We start from the raw sequence: 12773 nt of genomic DNA, 5'->3' as shown, positions 1-12773 counted from the left end.
CTGAAAGAAACAAATCAATGTCATGAAATTAACATAAGGAAATGATGAACAGCAAAATAACTCAAACATTTACATCCCACAATATTATGATACTCCTCTTCAGGACAGCTTATTTTTACTCTTAATTTGAATTATTTACTATGATACTGTAATAAGGATATATCTGTAAAAAATAAACAAATACAAAACATATTCAAGGTGTTTATATTTCATCCATCCACAAGGGACCTAGTCCTTGAATGCCATCAGTGATCTTCTACCCTTAATTTGTATTTTGAAAAATACAGAAAACATCACAATTTATTTACAAGTTTAGAATCATTTGCTTATTTAGTTTTCATTTTCAACACTTGCAAATCCACAGCTTACTTCTTCTGACATCGAAGTCCTGCTTCGCCATTGAAAGCTCAAACATCTTTTATTCTACTTTTACCAAATGCTTTTCAAATGGACTATGAGACCAGAGGCACAAGCAAACACCGCTGCTTCTTTTTCTAGAGTAACAGGTCTCCCTCCTTGCCACTAGATGCTGCTGTTCTACAAGCAAAAGACAGGCAGTGTCATCCTTCACCATGTCTGAACTCACTTGATTTGAAGCCGACTGCGAGAGTCAGTAACTTGCTGGCATTGCTATAACATTGCCTCTATTGCTGGAGGAAGTGATGAATGCTTCAGCCGCCGCCACCCTCATCCCTTCAATGCTATTCTGCATCAGCCCTCAGTTCTTGGCTTTGGTGTCCTGCTATCTGAATTATATTATATATAAAGTTAAAATGCTTGCTATTTTCCTCTATCCCTGAGAATCAAAGCAGACAAGTTGTTGGTTTTGTTTTTCCTGAGATTTTTGCTGCCAAAATAAAAGTTTATTTCGTGTTTGCCAAGTTTTCTGCAAACATCAGAAATCAATCGTACTCGCCATGAAGCATCTTTACTGCTACTTCTTATCTACGAAACAGTCCCTTGCTGACTGGTTTATCCCAGTAATGAGGAATTAATCAACATGCAAGAAACACTGAGCAGATTGTTAATGTTTCATCATCTCATTTTAGATAGCTGATTTACTGAGATGTTGTGGATTATTACCTCCGCCAGGGAGGCTCGGTTTTTGCCAGCGTTTCAATAAACATAATATTAAAGATATAGATTTCTTATAGCCTATAGTCAATTCCGCACCGGAGCAAGTCAACGGATTTGTTCTATCTTTAATACCTGAGGAAACAGATCTGGTTGAAATCACAGTAAAGTTTCACAACACAACTATTTTATTTGCAATAATCTCTCTGATTATCTTCACAAAGGAGGTCCTGTTTTTGCTGGCCTTTACCAAGACGCTGTGGAATCAAGCGGGGCTGCCTGGCGGAGGTCTGTGCTCTCTAGTTTCAGGTGTTGACAATGTCAAGTTTGTGCTGTTTAAAGTGCCGAAATTCGAGGTACACATTTTCTTGGATTATTATCCAGTACAACTTTATTGTATTTCTGTAGCAGAAATTACAGAGGAGTTCATCTTAAGATCATAGATGTATAAAACAACTTGAATCGAAATTGTTGACCCTCCACGCCAATACTTTTGTTTGTATGATTTGTTATTATCTGTAAAAGCACTTTGCGAATTTTATTTCTAAAAAAGTGCTATATAAATAAAGTTTATTATTATTATTATTACTTCCATGCAGTATTATCATTCCTCAGTGAACACGGCGAAATACTCTTGTTTCTGCAATAATTCCGACAACTGGGAGAATAAATGGAACATTTTCCTAGTCTTTAAACAGCCACTGCAGAACCATAAAACCTTAGTGGCCGAGCAACACAAACAAACACGTTCATCCAGAGTGTTGTTTGTACCTCTCATTAAAACGCAGCGCCGAGAAGAGGAAAACAACAGAAATGCGTTCAGGTGCCATTTCTGTGAGAGCTCTGGCTGTCATTGAGTAGAGCAGTGTGTCTATGGGTGTGCTTGTTACAGTGCACGATGCAGAGCAGTGTGTCTATGGGTGTGCTTGTTACAGTGCACGATGCAGAGCAGTGAGAATGGTTCGTCAGCACGCCTCAATTAACTTCCATTTTATTCTCCTAGAGCAGCGTATGCAGTATCAGCTCATCTAGGGTCTGTCCAGTGTCTCGTTACTGTCATTAATATGAGAGGGGGGGTGGGGGGGTGGGTGGGGGTGACGAGTTCAGCCCCCCCCCCCCCCCCCCCCCCCACCTGTCCTTGGTGCGAAGTCACTGCTCAGCTCAAAGACTTCATTATGGGATGGTGGACCGCGTCGTCAAAAATCAAAACTCTGCTCACCCTGGCTAATCTGGCAGACTAGAGCTGCCGTCAACACCCCTCCTCGGCCGCCGACCCTATCTTACCAAAGCCAGACGGGCGACGTACATGCGTGTGTGTGTGTGTGTGTGTGTGTGTGAACGTATGTGCTTGTCAGACACATGGTGGATGATGGTGAGTTATTGTGACCGTTGAAGTATATCCTAATGTGGGGCTGCCTGCCTGCCTGGGTGTGTGTGTGGCCATGAGCCTGGAGTCGGGCCTTATCTCTGGGCCAGAGATGATGCGACTCACTCCGGTCTTCTCGCTGATGGAGCGAGGGAAGCGGTTTGATAAGAAATCTGGAATCCCGCGTTGACAGTTTGGATCAGCAGCTGCTGACACTGTCCGCCAACAGCCAGTGTTATCGTCGCAGATAATTGTCAGGGTTGATGTTTGTGCATCACTAGAAATTATGTAAAGTTTAACTAAATCCCAATTAGCCCAATAAAAGAGTCTCACACAGAAAAAAAATCTAATCCAACTATTGATCTCAGTGTGTCTCAGCCTTTACTCATCCACATGAGTCATCCACGAAAACAAAGTGAGACTCAAACACAATTTGCATAAACACACCAGAATCATAGAAATAGAAATCATAGGGCATGTGCACCCCCCCCCCCCCCCCCCCCTGACAGTAAGAAGAGGATTGCTGCTGTTAGCGCCACAAAAATTGGGCATCCTGTTTCAACGGTTCGTGATGGGAGAGAATGGCCAGGAAGACCTGCCCTGTTTGACCCTGTTAGACAACTCATTAGAAACAAGCAGACAGCGGGGAAGTGCTCAGGAAGGACAAGGAGGCTAAGCTACAGGACGTTTAGGAGATCCATGTGGCAATGCATCCTTCCACGGAGCCTTTCTCTGCTTGGTATATTTCGATTAACGCTTACACTTAACTGGAAGGTCAGATTTCAGAGTGTCCCGCCTTACAGAGGTAAAACAACCTTCAACGTGTATCCCGTACTGCGAGGTGGCTCAGCTATCCTGGCCTAACGCTGGAGTCTAAAGCAAGATTTGGGAATTATTTATGCCATGCGATTGATACGATCTAAGGTGACTTTTTTTAATTCCTGCGTCACACACTGCATCACTGCGAGGTCCCTACAGTGGTTTGCTCTGCTCGGCCCTCTTCTGAATTTTTAATGTTTTATTTCCATCATTGAATTTGCTCGTGCAGTTACCGGTACACTTCAGACCATTTACGACTGAGCCCCTGCAGACTTCTGATTTTATTATTCTGACAACACTCCTGAAATTGAACCTTTTCTCCTGTGGAAATTCACTCACGTCATGACCAGAGTCTCATCTCCAGGCTCGCTCAGGAGTCCGTCCACGAACACAGAGGTGCTGGTGAAGTTGTGAACGGTCCACGTCTGTCCTTCATCGATACTAAATCTGCGGAGAGAAAGAGAAAGGTAGTAATCACAATCACCAATGATGAGAGACCGCTTCTTCCAAAACTAGAATAAGTGCAGTGGATTAAACAAGATGGTCACCGAGGCCTTCATAAATACAGTTTGATTTCTGTGCTCAAAGAGAACTTTAACTACAGGTTAGCCTTTAGAATAGCTTCCACGGTGAATGGATCCTGCTTCATTTTGCTCCACGGTCTGAATGCTGGTTCTGGAACCTGATCATAATGTCTTTGTTAACTTTAGGGAAGTTCCGTCACCGAGGTGACCGAGGTTGAAGCTTGGTGAGCCATTTTTTTCGTTTTGATTCTGGTGTGTTTTATTTGTACCCTGAAGACAAAATACGCACAAATGAAATAAGAGATGAGAGAAAAAGGGGAAGCATGCGACAAAAATACATCTTGGCAAAGCACAAAAGATTTTCATGCTCAGAAAGCTGCAAATTATCGTGCGTGCTTTACTGAAAATGTGAAAATCCATCTGGCGCAACAACGCCAGATGGAGCTCCAGATGAAGCGTCTGAGACAAACAGGACCATCTGTTCCGCTTTATTCACTGCGCTGGTGACTCGTGTAGTCGGCAACGGCAGCAGCCGGAGCCGATGGGACTGTGTGGTGGAGAGTGATCAATGTTTGGTCGAGGCACGTGTGTTTAGTAATGACAACCTACAAAGGACTACAATGTGATAATCAAGCAAACGTGCACAGTCAGATAGAAGAACTATATCGCAACAGCTCTGAAGACGAGTATCATTAATTATCCTGCACACAACTTCATGAGAAGGAAGGAAAACCTCCAGGAAGGAACCCTCCATTCATTTCCCCAATCACACAAGCCAATCCACTGAATTCCATATACGATGGACAACTGGTGTCCAGAGAAGTTGCAACACATCATATGAGCATTAGCAATCATGACGAGGCTTCATGTCCATCACACAGTTGAAATTCCATCAAAAAATACCCTCGAGCAAGGCATTAAACTCAGGCAGATGATTCCATGAGGCACCTTCTACAATTAAGTGTCCAACTTCATCTGATTTTCTCCAGCTAATACCTGAGGAATTATTGCAACTGATGGAAACCCTGCAATCAACCCCGACTGGTAATTAAACTCCACGCCACATATCAGCCTTTACTCACTCCAGAAACGAATCTACGAGAGTTGATCATGACTCTCGAACGTACACAACACCAGCCGGCGCTTTTGCGGCGGCATCTCATTTGTCAGCTTCTCATGATTAACTGAAGTGAATGCATCCCGTGAGTTGCACGTTGAACGGGAGTGAGCTGTTGAGAGGAGCTGGGGAAAATTAGGCGAAATGATTCGAGTGTATGCGTGTGTGTGTGTGTGCGTAGTGCACGCGCGGCATTCACATTTAAAGGTCTAGAGACGCACCGCTCTTCAAGTGGCATGAAGATGGCTTCGCTTTGATGTACAGAGTCTCCGATTTCTGCACACAGGAGCACGGTGTAATTAGTTACGAGAGTCAAAGGCACTGAAGGGTCAGTCTTGTTTAGAGGACATGGATGGAGTTTTCTTGGGAGCACTATGAGTGTCTAAAAGAAGACTGGAGCCTATCCCAGCTGACGTAGGGCAGGAGGTGGAAAAGTTGCCCACTTAACCACACAGACAAGCCTTTGGTCACACTTCTCCTCTCCTGCTTACTATCGGAGGCGGGAGGGAAGAACCCGGAGAGACAGAATGGGAATATGAACTCAGGACATTTTCGCTGAGAAGCTACAGCGCTAACCGCTGCGCCACCATGCCGAAGATACAAGAGCCATTTTGTAAATATGAAGCAAACACGACCCAAAGAGCTACTCTGTCAGAATTGGAAGCCCTAAAAAGGCATAGCGATCTCTTCACATTGAGTCCTGCAGGGACTTACTTACTGCATGTTGTTCAACAGCAAAATATACGCAGGCGCCACCTTTAGTCCCCATATCGGATCCAGTGTGTGGAAGTACTGACATGCAATTTAAATGTGGCTTGGAAAATGCTGCTCCATTATTAATGATGACTATAAAATATAGAGGCTGCAGAATACAAACACAATGAATAGTTATGGCCCAAAAATTATGGGACATCATGGGCAGAGGGCAGCAAGACGAGCTTAATAGCAACTTTATTTTTTTTGCAGAAACATAAATGAATTTTAGAATATTTATATCAAGCGAAAATAATCTGACAAAAAAAGAAAATAAGTTGATGGATTCTCAATAGCGTCTCAGCATCCTCCTGTGAAGCAGGGCTCCCCTTAAAAAGAAATAATCTCAGTTGATTCGCTTTTGTCGTGCATATGCATGTATTTGTCAAAGTGCGAAACAAAACACAAATAAAATTGCACTCTAGGAATAAACATTTACAAGAAATAATTATTTCAATTCAGAAAAATGGGGTGGACGTGTTTTCTTTTCATCTGGTAGGAATGTTCTGCATTTACACACAAAGAAATTGTAGCGCAGTCGAAGGAGAACAAATTATCAGAGGGCCGTGGAAATCCAAAAAGACAAGAGATTCTGGCTCCAGCAGCAGCACAAAGAGGCCAGAAAGCTCAGCGTCTGATGAGGCGATAACTTCACAGCCATTTTGTGTAATGAAGTGTTAAAAAAAAAAAACTGTGCTTGTTTCACTGTTGAAGCCGTCGTCTGTTTTAGAACAATGGCTTCTGCAGCTCTCCACGTGTCGCTGGGAGATGTATTACATTCCGCTGGCAAAGCCTTTGCGGCTATTGATTTACTTAAGGCATGAAAGAGGGACAAATGTGAAGGACGACAATCTGCCGAGAGACAGATGTGGGCTCTCTGAAAAGGTCATTTGATTTAGGTCGGCGATAAATGTATCTCTGAGTTCTGCCTTATCTAAGCGTTCCCATTATTTCATCCTTATTTATTAAGGTCAACGAGATAACATCTTGCTGAGCTTGAAATTATCTGTGAGAGTGGGACAGTTTTAAAGGATTTTTTTTGAAGGGTACGCACTGAAGAGATTAGTCATGTTACATAGAAGGGCTCGGCTGATGTGGAGCATTTAAAGCACGAGCAGACACACGAGGCTCTGACAGTTAATGCAACTGCATTCAAACCTGGATGGATTAAAACAGTCAATGCAGCAAAGAGATCTTGCCAAACTACAACCAAATAAATCACTAATATATGAACGTTAAGCTTGCTATTTCACGGGTCGATTGTATGATCATAGAAATGTCTTACATTTTCATTTTCTACTTTCAAATCTTCAATGTTTCTTACTATCTTGATTTCTTTTTCTTTTTTTTACATTCTGATTTAAAAAGTCAATAAAGTTGAGATCTCAACCTGATAAATGGCCTTTTCTGACAGTGTGACTTCTGCGGTGACATGACTTTAATCTTACTTGAGTATCTTGAGGGGAATGGACGTGTCTTTGATGGCAACGATAACCCCCCCGTGGTCCAGATACAGTATGTGATGCTCCTCCTCGAAAACCTTGAAAGAAGTGATAAGAAGGTTTGAAAAACCTCTATTTAAAGGCATACGTCAGAGTGCAGGTTGAAGTAAAAGCCAACCCGCACAGAACTTTATATTTAGATTGAGCTGAATTAAAAGTGTGACTGAAAGGGGGACTAAAATAAAGGGACAGGGAGGGCAGGGAGACATCATCTACCTGTCTCCATGTCTTCCCACAGTCTGACGTAATGTACATCTCTTCCTTGTATTCCACCAGCTTGGAGCCAAGGTTACCTGAAGGAAAGATAAGGAATTGAAAGTGCAATCAGGCGGGGAATCTCATATGAGGCATGCAACAACAACAGAATCAACAGAGCTCTTCATATTGGGAAGGCTCTCCTTGTTTCCACGTGCACAGTAATGTCACATGACCATTTAAACAAGCCAAACTACAAGTGTCGACTTGACATATGAAACAGGTTTGAACTTTTAGTGTCTGACATAACCCTGTGAAAAGCTTTAAAAAAGGATGTTTGCCTCGAATCGATCCATTCATTACATTTGCTCACATACTTTCAGGTGGACTTAGAAAAAGTCACACATGAATGGGGGGAGTGGATTTTAAAGGGAATGCGTCAAGCGTTCTGATTGGTCGAATTCATGTTGAGGCGTAGCGGAATCCTGTTCTAGCATGATGCAAACATGAAGCAGTATAGTTTTTAACTCCCTTTTTTTTTTTTTTGGCCAAAGCTCATCTCAGGGTAAATGGATGAGTAACACAGTTCAGCATATTGATGCTGTTTCAATGAGGCAAAGCCGGTTTGAGCACTTTTCATTATCATTTTCAGCAACACTGGCAAAATACCAGATCCAGTATTTTTAAAGAGCTGCTTGGCTGCAGTGTCTTATACAGCTTCCGATCAGTCAGATAAAGGAAACCTGCCTAGATCCAGCCATCCATCCTGGGCCTTTACAAAAAAAGGACATTTTCAGGTTTTGATTATGTTTCTGCTGCTTTGATTGTCTTTTTTCTCTGAGCAGATATAAGGGTTATCGCTTGATGACACAAATTATCGCTCAGTTCACTTCTAACTCTCTCAACTATAAAGCACCTATTTTGAAGCTCACTACAAGATTGTAAGATTTATAGCTGTGGGGTTGCAGACCCCACAGCTAGAAATCCCCCCCCCCCCCAAAGACCTGTGGACTCCAAATGCTTCAAACAGCCTTTTGAAACCGAGTATTTGGTTTGTCTCCTCTAGGCTACTGTAGAAACATGACAGTGGAACATGATGGGGAAAAAAAAATAAAAATACACACCATCGGCATGATGGGCTGGATTTTAAGGAAATGAAAATGGAAACAGAATTGTGAACAAACTGTATTCCATTCAGTCAAGCATTTTCTGTGCACACTCACCAGCACCCATGATGAGACCAGGAGCCGAGTCTTTGGTGTGGACTGTCCCAGAGACGTAAGGGTTGTCTGCCCAGCGCAGGTGGAGGTGGAGGTGACAGTCCGGCTGCAGGACAAACAAAGAATGTACCTGTTACCCAGTTACGTGACACAAAACAGCCTCTTGTGAGAGCACTGATGTATCTGGAAGAATCATTCAGGATGGGGTGGATCTTTTTTTTCTCCAACACTGGATCAAAAGCAGACTGTGCATCCATTAATCATCCAGCCATCATGATAAGCTGCTTTTGTGCATGCCAAAAAAAGAAAAGAAAAGTCATTACTCTCAGCTTGTCTCTGTCAGGCTGTAATGTTGACGGCGTCGGCCGGATACTGGTGACAGAATAGATAATAATATATCTAATATACGGGTTCAGCTCAGTGACGTGTGCCGTCACCAAGGCGATGCCGTGTGATGCTTGGGTTAAAAAAAAAAAAAACAGCTGTTCCTATGGCAAACTGATGTGAAGATAGGAATACAGGAGAGCTGATTTCCTTCCTAAGGTTTGTTATCTTGAAGTATAGATGAGACAAGAGTGAAAATGAGGTCATGACTGGAGTAAACAGCCGCATGTGTGTGTGTGTGTGTGTAACACGTCTAGGCCTTACATCTGAGACTCCCTTCAAACTTGTCAGACGACTAGAGCGATGGTTCAAATAAAGAATCGACCAGGTGCTATATATGGATATCAGTCTCTGAGGGAGTCGTTGCTCTTGGCTTCAAGCTCTGCAATAAAAACTTTGACGAGTTTAATGAAAGAGTCTCAGAAACACTCTTCAAAGTGAGAACGTATTTTTTTCCTTTTGCATTTTTAACAACCTGCTCCTTTTTTCTGACTTTCAGCTCAATGTATGAGTAGCAGACAATATGATTTTAGAGTGCAATGATGCTGAAAGTCGTCAAAGCCGTGCGATCAGATGGAGAAACACTTCAGATTCTCGGCCAGTTCCGCTCTAATTTACTGGAAGCTGATATTAACATGTTGGAAATGGTCAAAAACAGCCTCACTTAAAAGCAGCCGATTCAGAGGATAATAAAGGTAGGAACGGCACATAAAGGCAACGGATGAAGAGGGATTTCATTTTGGGTCAGCTTACCGCTTTGCAGGTGATTGGCTTGCCATTCAAGTCAGTGGTGGGCGGGGCCAAAGGTTCCCAATCCCGTCCTTTGTTATAGGTAATGAGAGTTGTCACTTTTCCATCAAACTTCTGATTGGCCAGGAAGACTCCTTTGACTCCACGCACCTGGAGAAACAAGGTGGATACAACGGCCATCCATCCATTTTCTTGTAGACGAGACGACTGAGGTCTATTTATAATCCTTCATAATTAATAATTATTTTTATATGGGGTTACTTGTTGGTGACTGGAGATAAAAGCTTCTTCGCATTGGCTGATATGATGTTGCAGAACAACCACAAGAACGATGGTTCATCTGCAAAAAGCTGACAAGGCAGCTTTTACTACTGACAATGGCGGATAATATGTGTCTCCATAGCTAATCAGAACCCCAGCTCATATTTTTAGCATTGATGCCATTCATGTCAGATGCTGTTCTAATGTATTATGGTTTAAAATTGATATTTAAATAAAGGCCCACTCCTGATATTCACAAATATTCATCACAGTAATTATGCTTTAAATAAATAATAATATGAGTTAACTGAACTAGTCCGTCTGAGCCTCCTTAAAAAAAAAAACACACATTGCGACAATACCGATCAGGAACCACTAATCATAAAGTCGGTGAACTGAGCTGCAATAAAACTCTTTTGTCACAGGAAGTATGTATTTTCCCTAAAAAGTTCCATCTTCTCACTTGAATCCATAAATGAGTGGTGAAGTTGTGGTGAAGCTATGTCCAGAGTCTACACATCAAACTCCTGGAACTCGAGCTATTCAGCAACAAGACTCTTATTAACCAGCACAAGAGAGTCCTGCTTGTTGACTGTCGGCAGCAGTTGAAATAAAATGCTTGTGACTTTAAAATGTTGAAACGAAACCACTGACACAGAAATTACAGGTCAGAGAAAGTTTAATTTGCTGAGATCAATAAATGCTGCATGGTCTTGTTGGCCGTGAGGCTGATAGCTCCAAGCCCTGTAGCTGAAACATTAAACAGCATAGCATAAGGCTGTGCAGAAGCACACTTCCACAGAGCCAGGCAGGCAAGCACGTCTCCATCGGCTCCACCAGCTGCCTTTTCTATCCGTTATACAGATGTTTACAGAGTGAAACAAGGTAATTGCATAAATCAGAGTACATAAGGCCGCTTGCATTCTCTCTGGACTGGAGGTTTTGCTTCCCTGTGCCTCCAGTCTTTATTCACCCTGTGTGTTTTGTTCCTCTCTCTCTCTCGCTGCCTCTATCTACAGCCTGTGATGAGAGTCCAGCCCGGAGCCAAGGGATGAGACGGGAGCAGAAAATGAATTCTGCTGCGAGGCCTTCGCCTCTACGGTCCACCCGCATGTTCTTTTTCCTCCTATACACGTCTTCTCTCCTCTTTCCCTTTTCAATGTTTCTTGTTCTCGATGGCATTTATCCACAGATCTTACCGAAATACAAGAGATGAACAACAACCAAACCGCACACGCTGTAAAGAGGAAAAGGTCAGGGCACGACCTCTGAGATCAGGCTCAGCCACAGAGTCTGAGACTTTACTCGGGACTCGAGCAACACCCTGCATTTGTTTGGATAGTTTTCTTTTTCTTTCCGAAATCAAGAAAAGAAGTGGAAAAGTGTAGGCCAAGGACAAAACAGCGCGTACAGTGGCAATATGTTAAAAATAAGTTACCAATGTGTCCAATGTCCCAACAATTTCCAGTTTATGTAAAGTTAAATGTTTTTGCCCCTGCATTTCATTGGACAGAGGATCGTCTTCACTTCATGCAGCATTTAGCATTAGCTATGCTCAACACACGAAACGGTCCTCATCCTTTATCACTAAAACATACTTGGCATCCAAATGTTGCAAAAGCCATCACGAGGACAATAAATGAAGTGAATACATCTCGATGGAAGTGCTTCATTGATTGGCTACCACAAGATAAACAATTCTCAGTGGGCGGAGCTTACATTCAGACCCCACTTTTATTTGAACTTAAACTGAAGTGCTCTATGGGCTACCGTGCGCGGCAATGAAGCATGTTCCCACTCATCCGCCACAGCTCACCTCAAGTATGTCAATGAGGACGTTCTCTTCAGGCTGCTTGGTGCTCCGGACACTTTCAAGGACAATGGAGTAGAAGACGCCCTGGGGGTCCGACTGGTACAGGTTATATGTGTCTGACTGGTACCACTCCTGAAGGGCGAGGAAGACCTGGTTCTCATCCGTGCTCACTATCTGAACATCCTGACAGAGACAGAGATGTAGAGGATGTAGGGAGGGGAGGAAAAGGTGGCGTTTGGGTTCAAAAAGCAGAATGGAAGCAAAAACTACAGTGAAAGAGAAAAAAAGAGATTTTACAATTCTAAAACAGTTCAATAGAGGATTGCCAAAGGGTCTAGAATGATCATTCTGAAGAGGATAGAATGAAATAGAGAAAAGCAGTGAGCGACGGCAGGTCAGAGGACAAACGGTAGAAAGGAACACGTAAAGCAACGGAGTTTGATTCACAGACGAGTTTGACGAGCCGAAGAACATAATCCAGTGGATTCGGAGCTAAGCAGTCAGAAACAAGCCCTCCATCGAAAACGAAAACTTCTCGTCCGATGCCATCATTCCCCATCACTCATGAAAGACTTGGAGCGACGGCAAGAGAGCGACTCAGCACTTTCTGTTAGTGATTAAATTAACATAACATTTAGACGTAAAGATAAAGCCATCGGCGCTTTGGGGGAGGGGGGAGTGCCCAAGATAGCGTGTCTCTAATCACTGAGACTCCTCCGTCTCGCTCAGAAAAAAACCACTACAGCTCAATTACCCTTGGATTTATGGTTGCGGTTCTCACTAATAAGTACTGAAAGCGGTGCACTCTTAATAAATGGACTGTTGGAGTCACTCAGATAGCTCTATGCGCGATGCCCTCCGGTTGAGCTGTGTCCCACACCTTTGGCAGTAGCTGACCATTCTCAGCAACTTTCTGAGAGACCAAATGAAATGAAATCTGTTGACAGAAAGCCAGCCGCGAGGGAATCATTCTGATTGATGCAACTAAAAAGTGA

General features: G+C 43.0%; 1 protein-coding gene across 1 annotated transcript in view; it reads right to left on the bottom strand.

Moving 5' to 3' along the window:
* sorcs2 (sortilin-related VPS10 domain containing receptor 2) overlaps nt 1–12773 on the bottom strand; it is a 196514-nt gene that overhangs the window by 5978 nt on the left and 177763 nt on the right. The window contains exons 9-14 of the mRNA XM_068755638.1: nt 11782–11961; nt 9708–9854; nt 8574–8676; nt 7372–7448; nt 7102–7193; nt 3599–3706 (exon numbers count right to left, since the gene is read on the bottom strand). Coding sequence (XP_068611739.1) covers nt 3599–3706; nt 7102–7193; nt 7372–7448; nt 8574–8676; nt 9708–9854; nt 11782–11961 — 707 coding nt within the window. The remainder of the gene's footprint in view (nt 1–3598; nt 3707–7101; nt 7194–7371; nt 7449–8573; nt 8677–9707; nt 9855–11781; nt 11962–12773) is intronic.

The sequence above is a fragment of the Brachionichthys hirsutus genome, chromosome 23, assembly GCF_040956055.1.
Source record: "Brachionichthys hirsutus isolate HB-005 chromosome 23, CSIRO-AGI_Bhir_v1, whole genome shotgun sequence".
NCBI lineage: Eukaryota > Metazoa > Chordata > Actinopteri > Lophiiformes > Brachionichthyidae > Brachionichthys > Brachionichthys hirsutus.
Note: the sequence above shows the minus strand (reverse complement) of the source record. Positions and strands in the feature narration are given on the sequence as shown.